General features: G+C 37.7%; 1 protein-coding gene and 1 pseudogene across 1 annotated transcript; both read left to right on the top strand.

Annotated features, from left to right (window-relative positions):
• The first annotated feature begins 3,175 nt into the window (after positions 1–3,175).
• LOC114886145 lies at positions 3,176–5,389 on the top strand (annotated as a pseudogene).
• Positions 5,390–18,152: 12,763 nt separating this feature from the next.
• LOC114886144 (olfactory receptor 8S1-like) lies at positions 18,153–21,046 on the top strand. The gene is made up of 2 exons (XM_029206703.1): positions 18,153–18,164; positions 20,101–21,046. The coding sequence occupies exon 2, from the start codon at positions 20,120–20,122 to the stop codon at positions 21,044–21,046; it is 927 nt and encodes a 308-aa protein (XP_029062536.1). The 5' UTR covers positions 18,153–18,164; positions 20,101–20,119.
• The last annotated feature ends 294 nt before the right edge of the window (positions 21,047–21,340 follow it).

Genomic DNA, 21,340 nt, shown 5'->3' with positions numbered 1-21,340 from the left:
GTTCTGTCCTATTTGTGTGTACGTTTGTTTTTCTGCCAGTGCCTTACTGTTTTTATTATTCTAACTTTGTAATAAATTTTGAAATGCGGGTGTGTGATGCATCCAGCTTTCTTCTTGCTCAAAATTGCTTCAGCTATTTAGGGTATTTCTGTGGTTTCATACGGATTTTAGAATTGTTTGTTCTGTTTCTGAAAAATGCCATTGGTATTTTGAAAGGGACTGTGTTGACTCTGTAGATCACTTTGGTTAGCATGGACATTTTAAAAATATTATTTCTTCCAATCCGTGAAGACAGAATATCTTTCCATTTATGTGTGTCTTCTTAAGTTTCCTACATCAAAGTCAGAGTTTTTACTATAAAGATCTTTAATCTCCTTGGTTAAATTTATTCCTAGGTATTTTATTCTTTTTGGTGCTATTGTAAATGGGATTGTTTTCTTAATTGCCTTTTCAGCTAGTTAGTTGTTAGTGTATAGAAATATAATGTTTTTCTATATTGATTTCACATCCTACAACTTTACTGAATTCATTTATTAATTCTAACAGTTTTTTTGTTGTACTTAGGGTTTTCTATATATAACATTGTATTATATAACAATAGAGACAATTTAAATCCTTCCTTTCCCATTTGGATGCTTTTTTTTTTTTTAACATCTTTATCGGCGTATAATTGCTTTACAATGGTGTGTTAGTTTCTGCTTTATAACAAAGTGAATCAGTTATACATATACATATGTTCCCATATCTCTTCCCTCTTGCGTCTCCCTCCCTCCCACCCTCCCTATCCCACCCCTCCAGGCGGTCACAAAGCACCGAGCCGATATCCCTGTGCCATGCGGCTGCTTCCCACTAGCTATCTACCTTACGTTTGTTAGTGTATATATGTCCATGCCTCTCTCTCGCCCTGTCACAGCTCACCCTTCCCCCTCCCCATATCCTCAAGTCCGTTCTCCAGTACGTCTGTGTCTTTATTCCTGTCTTACCCCTAGGTTCTTCATGACATTTTTTTTTCTTAAATTCCATATATATGTGTTAGCATACGGTATTTGTCTTTCTCTTTCTGACTTACTTCACTCTGTATGACAGACTCTAGGTCTCTCCACCTCATTACAAATAGCTCAATTTCATTTCTTTTTATGGCTGAGTAATATTCCATTGTATATATGTGCCGCATCTTCTTTATCCATTCATCCGATGATGAGCACTTAGGTTGTTTCCATCTCCGGGCTATTGTAAATAGAGCTGCAATGAACATTTTGGTACATGACTCTTTTTGAATTATGGTTTTCTCAGGGTATATGCCCAGTAGTGGGATTGCTGGGTCATATGGTAGTTCTATTTGTAGTTTTTTAAGGAACCTCCATACTGTTCTCCATAGTGGCTGAACCAATTTACATTCCCACCAGCAGTGCAAGAGTGTTCCCTTTTCTCCACATCCTCTCCAGCATTTATTGTTTCTAGATTTTTTGATGATGGCCATTCTGACTGGTGTGAGATGATATCTCATTGTAGTTTTGATTTGCATTTCTCTAATGATTAATGATGTTGAGCATTCTTTCATGTGTTTGTTGGCAGTCTGTATATCTTCTTTGGAGAAATGTCTATTTAGGTATTCTGCCCATTTTTGGATTGGGTTGTTTGTTTTTTTGTTATTGAGCTGCATGAGCTGCTTGTAAATTTTGGAAATTAATCCTTTGTCAGTTGCTTCATTTGCAAATATTTTCTCCCATTCTGAGGGTTGTCTTTTGGTCTTGTTTATGGTTTCCTTTGCTGTGCAAAAGCTTTTACATTTCATTAGGTCCCATTTGTTTATTTTTGTTTTTATTTCCATTACTCTAGGAGGTGGGTCAGAAAGGATCTTGCTGTGATTTATGTCATAGAGTGTTCTGCCTATGTTTTCCTCTAAGAGTTTGATAGTTTCTGGCATAACATTTAGGTCTTTAATCCATTTTGAGCTTATTTTTGTGTATGGTGTTAGGGAGTGATCTAATCTCTTACTTTTACATGTACCTGTCCAGTTTTCCCAGCACCACTTATTGAAGAGGCTGTGTTTTCTCCCCTGTACATTCCTGCCACCTTTATCAAAGATAAGGTGTCCATATGTGTGTGGGTTTATCTCTGGGCTTTCTATCCTGTTCCATTGATCTGTCTTTCTGTTTTTGTGCCAGTACCATACTGTCTGGATGGATGCCTTTTTATTTCTTTTTCTTGCCTAACTGCTCTGGCTAGGACTTCTAATACTATATTGAGTAAGATTGGCAAGAGTGGGCATCCTTGTCTTGTTCTGATCTTAGAGGGATAGTTTTCAGTTTTTCACCACTGAGTGTGATGTTAGCTGTGGGTTTGTCATATGTGGTCTTTATTATGTTGAGGTATGTTCCCTCAACACTTTGCTGAGAATTTTTATCATAAATGATGTTGAATTTTGTCAAATGCTTTTTCTGCATCCATTGAAATTATCATGTGGTTTTCATCCTTCTTTCTGTTAATGTGGTGTATCAGATTAATTGATTTGTGTGTGTTGAGCCATCCATGCATCCCAGGAATAAATCCACTTGACCATGGTGAATAATCCTTTTAGTGTACTGTTGAATTCAATTTGCTAATATTTTGTTGAGGATATTTACGTCTATGTTCATCAGGGATCTTGGCCTATAATTTTCTTTTCTTGTGGTGCCTCTGTTTGGCTTTGGAATCAGGGTAACGCTGGACTCATAAAATGAACTTGAAAGTGTTCCCTCTTCTATTATTTGGAAGTGTTTAAGAAGGATTGGTATTAATTCTTCTTTAAATATTTGGTAGCATTTGCCAGTGTGTGTTGGCTCTGAAATTATACAAAAACAAGCCTCATCCCTGGCTACAGTGAACCCTTACTTGAGTTCCCTTCCAAGTTGCTTTGTTCTGGGGTGATCTCAGGATGAGCCCTGGGAGCCCCCATGAACAATGTTGCTATACACAAGAGTGAAAGAGGAAGAATTTAAGAAAGTATCTCCTTTATCCTGATGCCAAATTGCTGTAAATAAATGTCCAGATATTGTCCACAGTTTATCACTTTACATTATTAGTATTGAATCCATCATAAATGTTAACTTTCAATATGATTTTCTATTTCTTCCTTACAGTGGTATTCTCAATGTTGACTTCACAAGCTAAACAGTTTTATCACTTACTGGATCTGAAAGTGCTACAAACCAGTGTACCACTGAGAATTCAGGTAATTGGGTTTTATTCCTCACCTGGGCTTGGAAACTCAGCTATTTAGTCAATGACTGGACAAAAGGATAGGTTTCTGAGTCTTCAATGATGAATTAAATGAACTAGTGTTGAATTAGAACATCAAAGGCCAGGATGGGCCTCTAGATTGAGGCCAGAGTATTGAATAGTTATATTGAGACTCAGGTGAAGTCTAGAATATCAAGATAGTGTGGGAATATATACACAAGTCTTAAAGTGTGAGGATAGAGTTTAGATGACCATGTGGGACCTTAAAACCTGCCAGAATGGCTAAGACATCACATGCGGTGACTACATATATTATTGGATATATTGGTTTTAGAGTGAGCATGGTGTATCTACCCAGAGCATTGTTCTATTACTGGGAACAGCTTCTTATGACTCATTGTAATCATAGCATTGCCTACAAAAACCCACCTAAAATATCACTGGGCATGATAGTCTAGGCTACCAGTTTTTAAAAAATTTATTATAATTGTATTAATGTATTTTAAAATTAAATGATAACATGATGCCCCTAAATAAAACGAGAGAAATTTAAAACAAGAAAACTCCAAAGCAATCTAATTCCACATTCAGTCTCTAAATTCCTTCATGTCATATTGTCCTCCTGCCCCCTAATGGTTTCTTACACTTCACCTTGGCCTCTATTCCCATGACTGAACACTTAATTTTATCATTATCATGCTTTTATAATTTCTTGTGTGCATGTGGGCATGCTCACAGACATACACATACATAACCAATGAATTCGTTTACACTTTATTGAAAACAAATGGAAGCAATCAAATGTAAATTCCCTTAACTCCTTGCACTCTTGACCTTCCCTCCTTGACACAGAATAGACAAAATGCCTCTGCTCCTACCTAAGTCCTTTTCATCTAGATTTAATGCTCTATTTCTCAAGTAATTCACTCCTAATTTTTTTCTCCATATTTCTCTAGTATCAGCAAACTTTCCTTTTCAAATGTATCACTCTGAACCACATAAAAATACTCTAGCTCAAAAACAGATTATAATAAAAAATAGTAATATAGTTGATTTAAAACATCAATGGTACGATGATACCCAGGAAGTGAGCTTTTAAATATCTGAATGTGGATTGTGAGACAGTAATGAAAAAACATTTATGCAGAATAAGATCTAGGTGCTGGGGTAACTGAGAGGCATTAAAGGACTTTTGATGGATCGTCTTTATTTGTTTTCCAGAGAGAACACTTCTCTATATGGCAATGAAAAACTACAGTGCTGTCAGTGAGTTCATTCCCCTTGGACTATCTGTTGACCCCCATACTCAGGCTGTACTCTTCGCGCTCTTCCTTCTGATTTACCTCCTCACTCTGATGGGAAATTTCTTAATGCTGCTGCTGATTAGGGCTGATTTCCACCTCCACATACCCATGTGCTTCTTTCTGAGATGACTCTCCTTTCTGGACCTTTGCCACTCATCTGTCACAGTCCCCAAGATGCTGGAAAATGTACTTTCTGAAAGTAAAACCATCTCTGTAGACAGCTGCCTGGCTCAGGCCTTCTTTGTGTTTGCCACCAGGGGCACTGAGGCATGTCGGCTGGCTGTGATGGCCTATGACCGCTATGTAGCCATCAGCTCCCCTTTGCTCTGTGGCCAGGTGATGAACAACCAGCTCTGTACTGGCCTGGTGTGGGGCTCCTGGGGCCCGGCCTTTGTTGATGCTCTCATCAACATCCTCCTGGCTGTCAACTTAGACTACTGTGAGGACCAAACTCTTCCCCACTTCAGCTGCGAGCTGTCTTCCATCTTTCTTGCTTTGATACCTCCACCAGTTTCACACTCCTGCTCTGCTCTTCTGTCTTGCATCTCTTTGGAACCTTCATTATGATTGTTTCTTCCTATGACCACATTGTCTCCACCATCCTGAGCATCACCTCCACCTCAGGCAGAAGCAAGGCCTTCTCTACCTGCTCTTCTCACCTCACTGCAGTGATCCTGTTCTATGGCTCAGGTTTCCTCAGCTATTTCTTGCCAACCTCAGGCTCCACTCTGGAGATGATCTTCTCCTTTCAGTACAGTGTGATTACTCCCATGCTGAATCCCCTCTTCTATAGCCTACAGAACAAAGAGGTGAAGGCAGCTATGGGAAGAATGTTTAGAAAATATTTTCATTCTCTCTTGTAGTGTACACAAAATGGTAATGAAAGAGGAGCTGAACTATTGCGCTAACTGATCAAACAATGGACTTTAAGGAGAGTTTCTTGGTTGTCCATGCTGCCAGATGTCACAGGGAACATAGTGGCATTTATTTCCTTGGAAATACTTCTGAAAAGGACAGGAAACTCTTATCTTAGGATGATTCAGGTTCAGTCTTATTTGGAAAAGGAGAAATGAATCAGATAACCCTCTTTTTCAAGGGATCATTTTGTTAAAATGTTGATTTATTATTCACATTATGTGGACATCTGTTGCTATTGTTGCTTATTACTTCTTCATGCTTCTTCATATAATTACACTTCAAGTCCACAGGAAGACGGATTTTCTCAAATTTACACGTCCATAAAGTGAGGTGATCCTATAACCCACGATAGACTAACCATTCTACCCTTTCGCCCGACAGTGCATTGAGGCAAGGTGTGAAACGAAGACCCAAGTGAGGTTATTTAGAATCCTTCTCTAGGAAATTCAGATACTGAGCAGGAAGAAACAACAACAACGGCAACAAAAAAACCATCATTCAGAATAAAGTCAATCTGAGCATAGTGCCTAAAGAGACCACGAAACCCTGTTCCCCTGGCAGTTGTCCTTTCTGAGGTCGTATTTTTAATAGATATGGTAATAATAGCTAATTTGTTACATTTCTTAACTCATGTCACAAAGTGCGCTATGTTCCTGGGATAGACAGGATGGCCTCCTGAAGATGATCTCCTAATCCCTGGAACTTGTGAATATGTTATGTTGACAAAAGGGGCTGGGCAGATGAATAAGGTTATAGACCTTAAAAGGGGTCGAGTAGTATAGATTATCCAGGTGGGCTCGATCTAATCACATGAATCCTTAAAAGCAGGGAAACTTCTCCAGCTGTAGGCAGTTATGATGAGGCAGAAAGGGAAGGTCAGAGATAATATAAGTGCGAGAAAGACTCAACCCACCATTGCTGGTGTGGGTCCATGAGCCAGAGGTTGTGGGTGGCCTCTAGAAGCTGAAAACAACCCCCAGCCAAGAGCCAGCAAAGAAATAGGAACTTTAGTCCATGGAATTCATGGAACTGAATTCTGCCAACAACCTGAATGGTGTCTCTCCTAGATCCTCCAGGTAAGACCTACTGACTTGACTTTGGCCTTGTGTGACCCAGGGCAAAAAATCAGTTGAGTGCACCCATATTTCTGACCTAAAGAACTATCAGAAAATGTATTTGCGTCATTTGAAGCCACTAAGTTTGTGGTAATTTGTTATGGCAGCAATAGAAAACTAATATAGTACATTTTATTATCCTACATAGTTATCTCAACAGATACATGGGATAGGTTTATTGTTAGCTTTCCTTTACTGATGAGGAAATGAGACTCAGGATGTTTGTATGCTGTCCAGCGATTCATAGCAAGGAAATGGTGGAGCTGGAATTTTAACCCATGCCGTTTGAATCAAGTCCACACTCTCAATCACTGTAGTGCTGCTTCCATTAAGTCTATGAGGCTCGCAAATACTTTCTATAATTATATTTGCTATTGGATTCAGTTGCTTACAAAGAATGGTAATTAATACCACTAATACCAAAGGTGAGGTTCAAGCAACAGAACTTTGGTGAAATGCCAAGTATTTAGATTTAGATATTTAGTTACGATTTGGGAAAAGACAGTAATCACTATGCTGCCCTTCCTCTTCTATTTTGTGAACTATCCTTTTTTCCGAAAATGTGTTTTCTCTCTTTAATCAGGTTATTTGCAGTCAGTCTCTGTTTTTTTCAAAGAAAAATGATTGGTTTTGAAATTGGAGCTGGGAGATTGATTTGTAGGCAACAAATATCAGGGAAGTGAGGATATGTAGAATTCGTGATTGTGCTAAGACACGCACAATGAAGTGAGCCGTCTGTCCATCGTTACTGCTCATCATATGTAATTGCCACTCTTAAGATCCATTGCCTGAGACCATGGACACTGTGCTAATAAGCCTTTCAGTAAGGGAAAGTTGCTAAAATTAAGCAAGTACAAGAGAAAGAGGAATGCCAACACCACAGTGTCTTCTTTTGTCAAGACAATTATTTCATTTCTTGATTTTTAAATTTTTAATTTTATACAATTTTTAAAGGTTACTTACCATTTACAGTTATTACAAAATATTGGCTATATTCCCTGTGTTGTACAATATATCCTTGAGCCTATCATACACCTAATAGTTGCATCTCCCACTCCCCCACCTTTATGTTACCCCTCCCCCCCACTGGTAACCACTAGTTTGTTCTCTGTGAGTCTGCTTTTTTGTTGTTATATTTTTTAGATTCCACATATAATACCGTACAGTATTTGTCTTTCTCTGTCTCAGTTATTTCACTTAGCATAATGCCCTCCAAGTCCATCCATGTTGCTACAAATGGCAAAATTTTGTTCTTTTTTATGGCTTAGTATTCCATATTGTGTGTGTGTGTGTGTGTGTGTGTGTGTGTGTGTAAAACACATCTTCTTTATCCATTCATCTGTTGATGGACACAAGTTATTTTCATGTCTTGGCAATTGTAAATAATGCCGCTATGAACATTAGGGTGCATGTATCTTTTCAAATTAGTGTTTTTGTTTTTTTGGGCTGTATACTCAGGAGTGGAACTGCTGGGTCATATGGTAGTTCTATTTTTAGTTTTTTTGAGAAACCCCCATACTGGTTTCCACAGTAATTGGTTGTGCCAATTTACATTTCCACAAACAAGGGTTCCCTTTTCTACACATCCTCGCCAGCGTTTATCTGTAGACTTTTTGATGATAGCCATTCTGACAGGTGTGAGGTGTGAGGTGATATCTCCTTGTGGTTTTGATTTGCATTTCCGTGATGATTAGTGATGTCAAGCATCTTTTCATGTGCCTGTTGGCCATCTGCATGTCTTCTTTGAAAAAACGTCTGTTTAGTTCTTCTGCACATTTTTAAATCGGGTTGCTGGGGAAAAAGTGTTTGAAAATGGTATGACTGACAAGGGATTAATATTCAACATATATAAACAGCTTATACAACACAACATCTAAAAAACATTTCTTGATTTTTGACCTTAAGGTTCAGAATGAAGTTCAGGGACTTTCTTTCCCTGTGCTGAAAGAATGCCTGTCCTTTTATAGATGTAGAGCAGAGACTATTCAAAAATAACTCAGAGACTGAATAGTGACTTCACTACAGCAGCAGGTTACTTATCAGAGAAATGGATGTTGACCAGGGAATTACATCTTCTCAGCATCATGGAATATCAGAATAGTGACATCATGGACTTGGAGGACCTGGAGAACCAAGAACCTCCAACCTCTCTAAAACCACCATGTTTCCCTTGCCTCAGCATACTGTGACTCCCTAATGGAATAAAGCTAGTTACTCCTCATAGCCTAAATTCTTCCCTGTTGCTTTGTTGAGGTCCAGGATTCAAAACGAACATGGCCTGAAAGATGAGATCAGAATGAGAAAAGGAAACAATTACATGTTGGAGAGAATATATTAATAGATGAATTTTTATCTCCAATAATCTAGAGAATATTTCTGGGGATAAATTTTATTTTTTTCTTAACAAATAAGAGTAAATTTAATTTCTATGTAGTGTTGTTTTTTGAACCATTTTTATTTATTTATATTCTTTTATTCAGACATCATTTTACATAAACACCTGAATGGGATCACATCATACAATCTGTTTCCTGTTTTTTTTTTGTTTGTTTTATTGGCTTGCCATCCTTTCCACATTTTCTCCTACTTATTCTCCACTCAAGGTAACCCATGTTAATCACAGAGTATATATCTTTCTTAGCTTTCTCTGGGTTTATATAGTCACATTCAAACTTCCATACACATATACATATATGTATACATATAGAAGTTTTCCATCTCTGTTTAAAAACTGTATAAATACACACTTTATTCTGTTTGCTTTTCATTCTTTAATAATTTATAAAACATACTACACTTCAAATGCCATAGCTCTAATTCATTTTTCTGTGTGTCAGCACAAAATTCTACTTGTGAATGTGCCATAGTTTCTAAAGCATTCCCCTATGTTTAGGCTCACTCTGCTTCCATTTTTTAACCACTGCAAAAATGCTACAGTAAACGTTTTTGAGTACATAACATGAAATTTATTTATTTTATTTCAATTTGCATTCCTCTGCCACTAGGCAATATTAACATCTTTTCACATATTAGTTGGTCCTTTGCATTTGATCTTTTGTGAAGATTATATCCACAGCTCATTTTTTTTCAGCTTGTTTGCCGTTTATTTTTATTTTTATTTATTTATATTTTTTGCCGTATGTGGGCCTGTCACTGCTGTGGCCTCTCCCGTTGCGGAGCACAGGATCTGGATGCGCAGGCCCAGCGGCCATGGCTCGCGGGCTCAGCTGCTCCGCGGCATGTGGGATCTTCCCGGACCGGGGCACGAACCCATGTCCCCTGCATCGGCAGACGGACTCTCAACCACTGCGCCACCAGGGAAGCCCTGTTTGCTGTTTCTAATCAAAGTTTTAGAGCATTTCACATTTCATGTATATTTACATTTGTATTCTATGCAGCAGGTGGTTTTTTTCTGTTCTGCTACTTGTTCTTGTTGTGGTTTATGGTATCTTTTGCCATGCAGAAGCTTAGTTTTTATATATTCATACATAATTTATATTCTTCAAACAATAAATCTCTTTACCCTCTGAGATAAAGGTCTACTTCACTTTGAATTTAAAAATAGTTCCCTAGATATACTTTCTTAGACTTAGTTTAAAAAATTTGTTACATTTACATCTATAATCATTTGGAATTCATGTTTGTACTCACTTGGTGTGAGATAGATGTCTAACTACATTAGGTTATGATGGATAACAACGATGACAGCAACATTTAATAAATAAGCTATTCTTTTCTAACTGAACTAAAATAGCACTTGAGTCACACATTAAAATCTGAGATAAATTTATAGTTTTTAACTTTTTAATCAATGTTCTATTCATCTTTTAGTTAAAACATTATGTTGATATTTGGCAAGATTAGTCTCCTTCAACAACATCGCCCCACAACCACTATTATTCTTTCTCATTATTTTATATGAGCTCCATTATTTTATATTTATATGAGCTCCATTATTCTTATTCAGTTTCAAAAGAGTCCTATTTTGGGATTACGATTTAAATGGCCTTAAATTTAAAAACTAGTTTGGGGATAGTAGACATTTTAATGATGTTGAGTCATGCCAGTAAGAATACTTTCACAACAAGAATATTTCTTTCAATTTGTTAGACATCGTTTATATCCCTAAATAAAGTTTCATAGATTATCATGCCATGCTTATTAAATGTACCCATACATCTTTAAAGTTTCTGTCACTATTGTAAAGGAGATGTTTTCCCTTTTTTGTTTTTTACTGTTCTTACCGTTAGTACAGTGATAAGCCGGCACATTTTATATATTTACTACTGTATCCAATGCGGTAGATACTGTGGAATGCATTTGTTTGCACCCTTTCAATCCTATTCTAGTGTGTAGAAACTAGAAGATAAAAATTGTATTTGCAAACTCCACTGGATCAGGTGTCAAGAAGTTTTTTTTGAGGTTTCAGTCAGACACATCCATTGAGATAATTTGAACCTGAATCCTGGGAGGAGTGAAGCAAGATGTGGGGCATTCATTTTGCTGACCTAGATCATGGCAGAGGTGGCATGGCTCTACAGCCGATAACTGTGAAGTCTCATTGATTTAGCAGCTTCTACAATAGTAGAGACAACTTTTGGCTAGGTTGAAAGTAGTATGACTCTACACTCGACTGCAGCAGCAGAACTTTCCTGATTCCTTGGCTGTCTGCATCAGTGGCAGCAGCTTTTTCTGTTACGGCAAAGGAGCGATTCTAGGTGCTGGGTACTTTATTAACTAGGAGATCATCCTGGTGCTGCCTCCTCCAGCCAGCCCTTCTTGATGATTTTTTTAACTGCTGATTCCTGTATCAAATTTCTTTCTGTGATTGCAGCTGAACCCAATGGATGCAATAAGCCAGAGTACCAAAATCTTATTAACTCTTTGGTTTTTCTTTTACTATAATTGCTTAAGTTTCCTAGACATGCAACTATACAACCAGGAGAAAAAAAAAAAGAAATACCTTATGGTCTTCTTTTTCAATATTCATATAGTAATTTCATTTCTGTTTTTATTTTGTGAAAACTTCTAAAATAATATTTAATAATGGTATCAATGGGAATCCCTGGCCTATTCTTGAACTTAACTGATATTGTTTTAGTGTTTCATATTTAAAATAATATTTCCTGTAATTGTTGATATCTTTATTTTATTTTAGTTTCTTTCTATTCCTGTTTATTATCAATAGATGCTGAATTTTACAAATTACTTTTCAGCACCTATTACTATTGGCATACAGTTTTACTCCTTTGATGTATTGATGTTGTCAAAGAAAAATTGCAAAAAAGCAAAGAAAGGTATATTGAAAGCTATTGCAATAGCGGAAGAGAGGCCAGAACTGAGTCTGAACTCAACTTCACTGAAACAAAAGGCAGTAGGGTTTTAAGAATTGGGGTGACTGGGAGATCGTAGGCCATCTGTGTTTGCTAATTGGCTTTACCCAAAAGAAAAGTAAACTTTCTTGTGTCTTCATGACAGGAGGTCGATTTACGACTTAGACCAAGGTGCCCTGGTAGTCAGGCTCCTGCCCTCCCACAGAAATGGAGAGGTAGCTGCTTATCTTTCTTGATGATTACATTTCAAAGAGATGGTTCCCAGACATTCCTGGGTTGTAAAATTGGCAAGAGGCCTTTTAAAATATTCACATCACAAAAGGGCAGAGAAATGATTTATAATGACAAGTTTTCAAAAGTAAAAACTCTAAGAAAAAGGAGGTCAGGGGCCTAGAGGCAGGAAAAAGCTCATCTAAAGATTAGTCAAGCTGAAGGAAACATTAAGGCCATCTTGGTCAATGCCATGTTTTTGGTAGCAAGCTTCCTGATATTGAACCATCCTTACATTTTGACATGAACCATTGTTTGGTTTTATTGAATTTTAGTTTGATACATTGCTATGTTCCATTTGCTAATAGTTTACTCAGAATTTTTGTATCATTATTCATAATAGATATTATTCTATAGTTTTCTTTTCTGGTTATCTTTTTGCATTTTATATTAATAGTATTCCCTGTTTGTGGTAGAAATTGCTTGTTGTCACCATCTGTTATCCTTTTTTGTCTCATCACAGAATTATTACAGTTCTTTATCCAGGCACATGTATATACAGAATAATTCTTTAGCCAGTCTTTCTTAGAGGTATATGTGACAGTGTGATTAAAATCAGACCAATGAGGTATACAGTGAAAGTTTCAAGGAATCATTCTTGAAAGAGTGCTGTCTCTTGCCGTTCTGCACTTCTTTCTTATACCTTCTCCTTGTTGTTGCTAGACTGCATGTATAATGCAGAAGCTAGCATACCCCTGTTGTCCACTACATGACTTTGGGAATGGAGGTCACTCATGTATGTACAAATATAAATTGCTGAGATGCTGAAGATTTGGGGCAATAGAGCTATCATACCCACCCTGAATTGCTTCCTTCAGACTTTTACATAACAAAAATAAAATTCTGTATTGTTTAAGCTATTATCATTTTGGTCTCAGATACTTGTAAATAAATTTTATCCTAAGGCATATAGAATTTGACTTCAGGAAGTGGAGTGCTCCATGTAACCAAACCTATAATATGTGTCATAGGTTTGGCACAAGCAGTCAAGCAACAGGCAGCAAAGATTTAGAGACTGTTGACTAGAAAGTGCAACACACTTGTTAAGCTAGAGTAAATTATGTGACCAAAGTTTTATCTGTGGCAGCTTGAAAGACAGAGCCCACGTGCTGACCAATGACATAATATTAGAGGAAATGATAGTAAAAATATAAGATATTGGTGGGTGTTGACCGCCTTCTGCCAATTTTGGCAAAGTACTCTGAGAAATAAACTCTGGCTAGGACTCCTGCCTGCAAACAGAAATGGAAGGAAATACAGTTTACCAAGTTAATTTCTGCCTATAGTTAATCTATATTAACTGAGAGTTCTGTAATTTAGTGTCTTGCAGGAGTGAAATATTGGTTACTTCTCTATCTGAAACTGATACAGTGGTAAGCATTGGTTTTGGTGCAATGGCCATAACAGGAGATAAGGCTAAATTCCTTCCACACAAAAGGACGAAAACATGTATCAATTTACATTCCCACCAACAGTGCAAGAGGGTTCCCTTTTCTCCACACCCTCTCCAGCATTTATTGTTTGTAGATTTTTTGATAATGGCCATTCTGACCAGTGTGAGGTGATATCTCATCGTAGTTTTGATTTGCATTTCTCTAATGATTAGTGATGTTGAGCAGCTTTTCATGTGCTTCTTGGCCATCTGTATGTCTTCTTTGAAAAAACGTCTATTTAGGTCTTCTGCCCATTTTTTCATTGGGTTGTTTGTTTTTTTGATATTGAGCTGCATGAGCTATAGCTGATTCACTTCATTATACAGCAGAAACTAACACAACATGATAAGGCAACTATACGCCAATGGGAAAAAAAAGACAAAAACCTACTGGCAAAACAAGGTTTGAGTGTTACTTTCTCACTTAAGCCTGTTGAAACAGATAGGCTCAAGGTAGCCCAACTCATAAGAGTGAGGGGAGGTGATGCAGATCATGCTTGCTAAGTAAAATTAAGATAATAGGGTCCTCAGACTTAAAAATCAAGTCTATTCAAGATTTAGAGCTATGATTACCTACACAGGGACTAGAAGCTTGCCTTACAAAAACCAGTGTTAGATCAATCCCTAAAGAAAATTCTAGGTGTTGAAGCAGCAGGTGTCAATAAAAAGCAAGCAGTGAAAGCTCTGCAGCTGCTAAGCAGGACATTCTCTCCAGTGCTCATCTCAGATGTGGCTGTGCAGGATAATGGACAAGGAATATTCCTGAGAGCAGAGCCAGATACTAGAGAGGGTGATGGATTCAGGAGATCCTGCTAAAGAGGAGAACCAGGGCTGTAATGCATGCTACAAGCTTACTTCACTGCCAAGGCAGGAGTCTTCAGTTTCTGAGCAGATTTGAAAACTGTGACTGCTGCTGTTTGTTGCAGAAATCCGTACAGTTTTCCTGTGGAATATGTACATTCTGGATTTAGCCGATTTGATTTATTGTTGTGTTATTTACCTTGTCCTGTCCCACACTTTGTCTTAAGACTTGAGCCCTTTCTTAAGAATCTTCATAAGTGGAGTTGTGTACTTCATGTTGCATTATGTCAAGAGAAATATGCTATTGGTTATTCTACTTATTTTGATGACAGAATTGATCCGTGGGTTCAGGTGATGATAATCACATCTCTTAATTGTAAAGTTCCCCAATTAGATATTTACTTATATATTTATAAACCATTTATGACCATTGCCTGTAGCAGTTATTTCATTAGAAGTTTCAAAATGGTAATTTTCTAATTTTATTATTTCTTCTGCATTTATTGGCTGGAATTCATCTGAATAAAAGTAAGTTTTCATATCCATTAGGGTTTCTTTGATTACTCTGAAATATGATTCATACCAGAAGTCATGACAGCTACTTTATTTCATTTTTTTTAACATCTTTATTGGAGTATAATTGCTTTACAATGGTGTGTTAGTTTCTGCTTTATAACAAAGTGAATCAGTTATACATATACATATGTTCCCATATCTCTTCCCCCTTGCGTCTCCCTCCCTCCCACCCTCCCTGTCCCACCCCTCTAGGTGTTCACAAAGCACCAAGCTGATCTCCCTGTGCTATGCGGCTGCTTCCCACTAGCTATCTATTTTACGTTTGGTAGTGTATATATGTCCATGCCACTCTCTCACTTTGTCACAGCTTACCCTTCCCCCTCCCCATATCCTCAAGTCCATTCTCTAGTAGGTCCATGTCTTTATTCCCGTCTTACCCCTAGGTTCTTCATGACCTTTTTTTTTTCTTAGATTCCATATATATGTGTTAGCATACGGTATTTATTTTTCTCTTTCTGACTTACTTCACTCTGTATGACAGACTCTAGGTCCATCCACCTCACTACAAATATCTCAATTTCGTTTCTTTTTATGGCTGAGTAATATTCCATTGTATATATGTGCCACATCTTCTTTATCCATTCATCTGATGATGGACACTTAGGTTGTCCTAAGTGACACTTATTTCATTTTTTTTAATTGTAACTTTCAGTGCAGCCTCCATTGATGTCCAATGAATTTTCTCTTTCTGTTCTTTTATCAATTGATTAATTGAATGATTGATTTTTACATTGTCATTAAATCATGTCTTTTTACATATTCATGTGTTTTAATCAATTTCAGTCGTTAATTTTCATTAGAATACTCCATTTTTGGCCTGTGGGCTGGTTGCTGTGACCTTCTGATGACGATAATAGGCTTTGATGCCTTTCTTACTTTCTGGCACAAAAAAAAAAAAAATCCCAGATTTATTATGTGCACTTCCTGTCCTAAACCTGTAATCAGCCATTTTTCTAAAGAATCCTAGTTCCTTTAATAGTATTTGGAAACCAAACTCAGGGTACCATAGGTGATCACTACTACTGTATCATAACTTCTAGGCTTTTTCAATGGACAGAGCCTTTTAAAGCAGAAAACAATGTAACAAGTTCATAAATATTTCAAACTCAAATTTAAGATTACAAAGACTCTATTTGATTTTATATTGTCTCACGTTGTTCTTGTGCTGAAATATGTATTCCTAACAATATTAGCATAATATTTGTTTTATCTTTCAAATGTACATCTAATAGTTTCAAAAACAATACCAATATTATTACTACTAATAATACTACTGAATGAAATAATCTGTCACTGAGTCAGCCCAGTCAAAATTCTACAATCTAAGGTCAGCTGAAATAATTCTTTTCCATTGTGGTTATGTCACTACTTTGATATACAGCTAAGCTCATTTGTTTAGTTTTTAATTTTAGGGTTTTTAAATTTAATCTTTTTTATTTTATAAAATTCAGAAGTTTTACTCAGAAGTCAATACTATAAAACAAAGTACATTCAAAGCGGTGTCACTTTCATCCTTGTTTCCCCCACCCTGTTTGTTTTCTCCATCCTCCTACATGTAATCATTTTTGTTTTTATTTTATACTTCCAGTGTTTCTTTTTTGAAAATTAAACTGTGTGTATTATATGCACATGGGTGTGTGCTTTCGCTACTCAGAAGTTAGCATACTATTTAGACCACCCTGCATTTTGCTTTCTTTACTTAACAATATATCCTGGATATCGCTCCATAGCAATACATAGAGATCTTTCCTATTCCTTTCTACAGCTTAAAAGTACTCCATCGTGTGAGTGTCCAGTCTCTACTTATGGGTATCTGTGGTGTTTCCAATTTTTTGCTATTATAAATGGTGTCCCAATGAATACTTTTACACAGATGTACACAAGAACCTTTCTTCCAGCCTTACTAAAGTGACATGGGGCCATTTACCCAGGTAACTGCATACAGTAAATTATGAAAACCTCTTGACATCTACTTAATATTAGCCCTTGAGATAACAGTAATTCCTTGGCATCAAAAAATGTCATTGCTGTTCCTGTACTTCATAGAGCCAGCACCATTCTGATTCCTATGGATATTTTCTGGGTGTAGTTAGACCAGATATCTTTAACAACTGGATACTTCTCCCCTACTGGCTCCCTGATCTATGAGAAATAAGAATAGGGGAAATCACAGGAAAGCTATTGAAGCTTATGTTCAGCTTGTACACTTTACCATCATCATCTATTCCTTGCATAATACAATACTAATTTTTAAAAGTTACCTCACTTGATTAATATTAATACTGATTAACTTTAAATCCAGTTGAATTTCTCATACACATGAGAAGCTAACCTGGAGGTTAGCTGTGAGTCTAGTTTCAGATCCCAAGTGAATCCTCTGAGGGTCCACATGGCCTGTATGTCCCTAAGGGAAAATTCTGGCTTTCTTCGCAGGTTCCAGATTCCCTTCTCCTACCCTTCCTCTTTTCGGTTCCCAGCAGACTAGCAGGAAGGCTTATCTAGGAGTTCAAGTTGATTGTTTCAGTTCACAAGTTGCAAAGCTCACAAATGAGAAAATCCCTTATGTCTTTTTAAAAGTTCAAGCTTCTTAGCAAATGAGTCTAGATTTTAGCTTCAAGCTGTAACTTCTAGGGATATAGATTATTGAACCAGTCCTCTGGGTTCCTTAGTTCAGCCTAAACCAACTGCTCTTTTAATTGTCTAGACATCAGAATCCTTTGTTCAGATAACACCATCAGCAACATATTTAGAGTCACTGAGGAAAATGTGTGAACTCATGATCTTGTACTCACTGACTCACATAAGCTTGAGACACTGTAAAAGAAATTAGTACAACCTGTCAAGAACTTGAAAATTTCAAGATATTTCTCCTGTCTTTTCTTCAAAGCCACGATGGGGTAAGAGTTCAAATAAGATTCTGAACACCTTCTCTACAAATGACATGCTTTTTGGAGCCTGAGCTAATATATTTCTTTTCTTCTCCCCTCTCAGCTGCCTAGAAAGAAAACTATGTCTATTCCCAGAGTTGGGAAGTTATGCTACATCTTCTTCTAATGAATATCACTTGATCTCTGGTCTCTTCACCCATTGACTCAAAGCTCCAGGATACTGTTTCCACCAAGAGAAGCCAAGAGTATGAAAATGTTCTACTGAATCCTCTGATGCTTTGTCCCCTCCTAACCTACTCCTTGAGGTACTTCTTTCTTCCCTATACTCGCTTCCTCTCTTCTTGCTTCCTAAGAGACTTAGCTTCCCTTTGAAGACTCTCATCTCCTCACTGTTCTCCAGCTAAACACTGCTTCCAGGTCTAGGGACAGCTCTTCTGCAATACGGCTTCATATTATCTCTTCCCTAACATGCTTTGATCTACTCCTCTGAAATACCCTTCTTCTTCTTCCTCTTTCTGGTATGCATTAATAATTATAATATGTCAGAAATCTTGTTTCCAGCTCTTTATGTGTAAGCTAATTCAGTCCTTCCAAATGTAAGATATATATTACTTTCCCCAAGTTTACTCAATTTACATGTGGAAAAATTATGATTTAAAAGAACAAACAATATCACAAAAGTTAAACAGATAGTAAATGACACAATTGGGTTATACAACACATGTCTGTTTCTAAATTGCAAGATGTTGGCAACATGCCACTGCACTTACTGAACCTCAGGCATAAAGCCTGTGTTTTATCTTGGAGCAGCTGAGAGCAGCCCAGATAGGGATATGGTAGGACATTAGGAACACATTTCCCACTCTTCATGCCTTAGACTCTCTCCTCATCAACCACAGTCTTAAATCTGCAATTCAAATAATTAATCATTAAAGAAAATGGAGTAAAATTAAAAAACAAAAACAAAACAGGAAAAAAGTCCTCACCACACTAACTCAACAACCTAGACTTTGTCCTCTATGGGGCCAGAGACTGAATCTTCTACCTCATCTTAGCCACCTACTCCCACAATCATGCCCATCACTTTGTCATCAGGAGGCCTTATACCTACGAAGTCTGAATTTCAAGCATCCCTCTATCTAACGACTATCTCCAAATCTTAAAATTTGCTTAACCTAGTGTTCCTACATAAGCAATTCTTCAAACCCAAACCAATGACTGTATGACTTTTGCCCTAGCCATACTCCTCTGCTTGGCCCCCCATTTAATTCCTTGCACAGCCTTGTTTCTGTGATTCATTCACTTTGTAAGCATGCTTTTCTTCCCTACCCCTTTTTTTTTTCTTTATCACTGCATGTGCCTGGAAAAAAACAAACCCCATTTAAAGCCAAATATCTGTCTGCTCCACACATGTGCCTAAGCATCTAAATACTACTGTGACTACCACACACTTGTCCAGATTGGTTCCAGAATCTCAAATAGGCAAATATATCACCAGTTAATCCTACTGTATTTCCTTAGTAAATAGTTTTCTGCTTGGTATACCTGAGTTTTGTATTCTTGGTTCATCAAAATCCCTTACCGCCACTTCACTAAAACCACACAACATACGTACACACACAGATACATAGATAGACAGATAGATAGATAGGTAGGTAGATAGATAGATAGGCAAACTCTGTTCATGGTCTCATCTCACGGTTCTTCAAAAACTTTGCAGCAATCAGAAAGTCTGTCTATTTCAGCCATAAAATCCTCCAAGCTAGCTGCCTCAGTACCCACTCTCTGTAACTTCCCTCCTATTTACAAAAGATAAAGAGCCTCTCCTCCTATCTATGGACAAAACTCCACCTGTGCTCTCTGGATCTCATTCCTTTTCCCTTTCTCAAGGACTACACTTCTGCTGTTTACCTCTTACTCTGCTGCATCAATAAATTCTCTATTTCCACTGACTATACAAAATGTTCTCTGTATTAGTACCCATCTTAAAAATGAAAGAAAGAAACCTCTAGAGACATAAGACGAGGGTCTACAGATTTACATAGGGAGTTGATAGAGGGGTGGTAGAATGCCATCCAGCAATATCAAAGTTATCATGATGATTAGGAAGTTAGCTTAAGAATATGTGAACATGGTTTTCAGTATGTTGTGAAATGATGTATATGAACAAGAGGGCTAAGTCAGTGGGGTAATTGGGAGGTGCAGAAGGAGTTTTAATGTCTTTCTCTCTTGGATTCCTAGGGTAAATCTTTTTATCACTATGGGAAACCAGAGCGTGTTGAGTGAGTTTATCCTCCTTGGGTTTTCTGTTGACCCTCAACCAGATTCTGCTCTTCATGTTGTTTCTGATGATTTACTCCTGACCCTGTTGGGGAACCTGGTAATGTTGCTGGTTATCAGAGTTGATCCCCACCTCCACACGCCCATGTCCTTCTTTTTGGGACAGCTCTCCTTTCTGGACCTCGGCCATTCATCTGTCACAGTCCCCAAGATGCTGGAGAATCTACTTTCTGAAAGTAAAACCATCTTTGTAGAGAGCTGCCTGGCTCAGACCTTCTTTGTGTTTGCCACCAGGGGCACTGAGGCATGTCTGCTGGCTGTGATGGCCTATGATCGCTGTGTAGCCATCAGCTCCCCTCTGCTCTGTGGCCAGGTGATGGACAACCAGCTCTGTATTGGGCTGGTGTGGGGCTCCTGGGGCCTGGCCTTTGTTGATGCTCTCATCAACATCCTTCTGGCTGTCAATTTAGACTACTGTGAGGACCAAACTCTTCCCCACTTCAGCTGTGAGCTGTCTTCTCTCTTCCATCTTTCTTGCTCTGATACCTCCACCAATTTCACACTCTTGCTCTGCTCTTCTGTTTTCCGTTTCTTTGGAACCTTCATTTTAATCTTCTTCTCTTATATCTGCATTGTCTCCACCATCCTGAGCATCAGCTCCACCTCAGGCAGAAGCAAGGCCTTCTCTACCTGCTCTTCCCACCTCACTGCAGTGATCCTGTTCTATGGCTCAGGTTTCCTCAGTTATCTCCTTGCCAACCTCTGGTTCCCCCTGAAGATGATCTTCCCTTTACAATACAGTGTGATCACTCCCATGCTGAATCCCCTCATCTATAGCCTTCAGAACAAGGAGGTGAAGGCAGCTATGGGAAGAATGTTAAGAAGATGTGTTAACTGTTTCACATAGAGGACCAGAGGAACAGGACCATGGAGAAGCTAAACTACTCTGTAACAAAATACATAACTGGAAATTAAGGTTTTTTAGCATTCTTAGAAACATCTTTATTAGAAGTGTTCTTAAATCCTTCAATACATGAGGATTGTATTGAAGGATGACTTCCATTCACTGATATAATACTGGTCTGATCACAGCTTGCAAGTAGTGTTCTTAGAAACAAGGGATTATTTCTTGATTGACCATCATGCCAGATGTTAAAAGATATGTATGTGTCAGAATCTTCATACATGCTTAAGAAGGCAG

This window comes from Monodon monoceros, unplaced genomic scaffold, assembly GCF_005190385.1.
Source record: "Monodon monoceros isolate NGI ecotype Baffin Bay Population unplaced genomic scaffold, NGI_Narwhal_1 Super_Scaffold_6, whole genome shotgun sequence".
Taxonomy (NCBI): domain Eukaryota; kingdom Metazoa; phylum Chordata; class Mammalia; order Artiodactyla; family Monodontidae; genus Monodon; species Monodon monoceros.
This window is presented reverse-complemented; position numbering and strand designations above follow the sequence as displayed.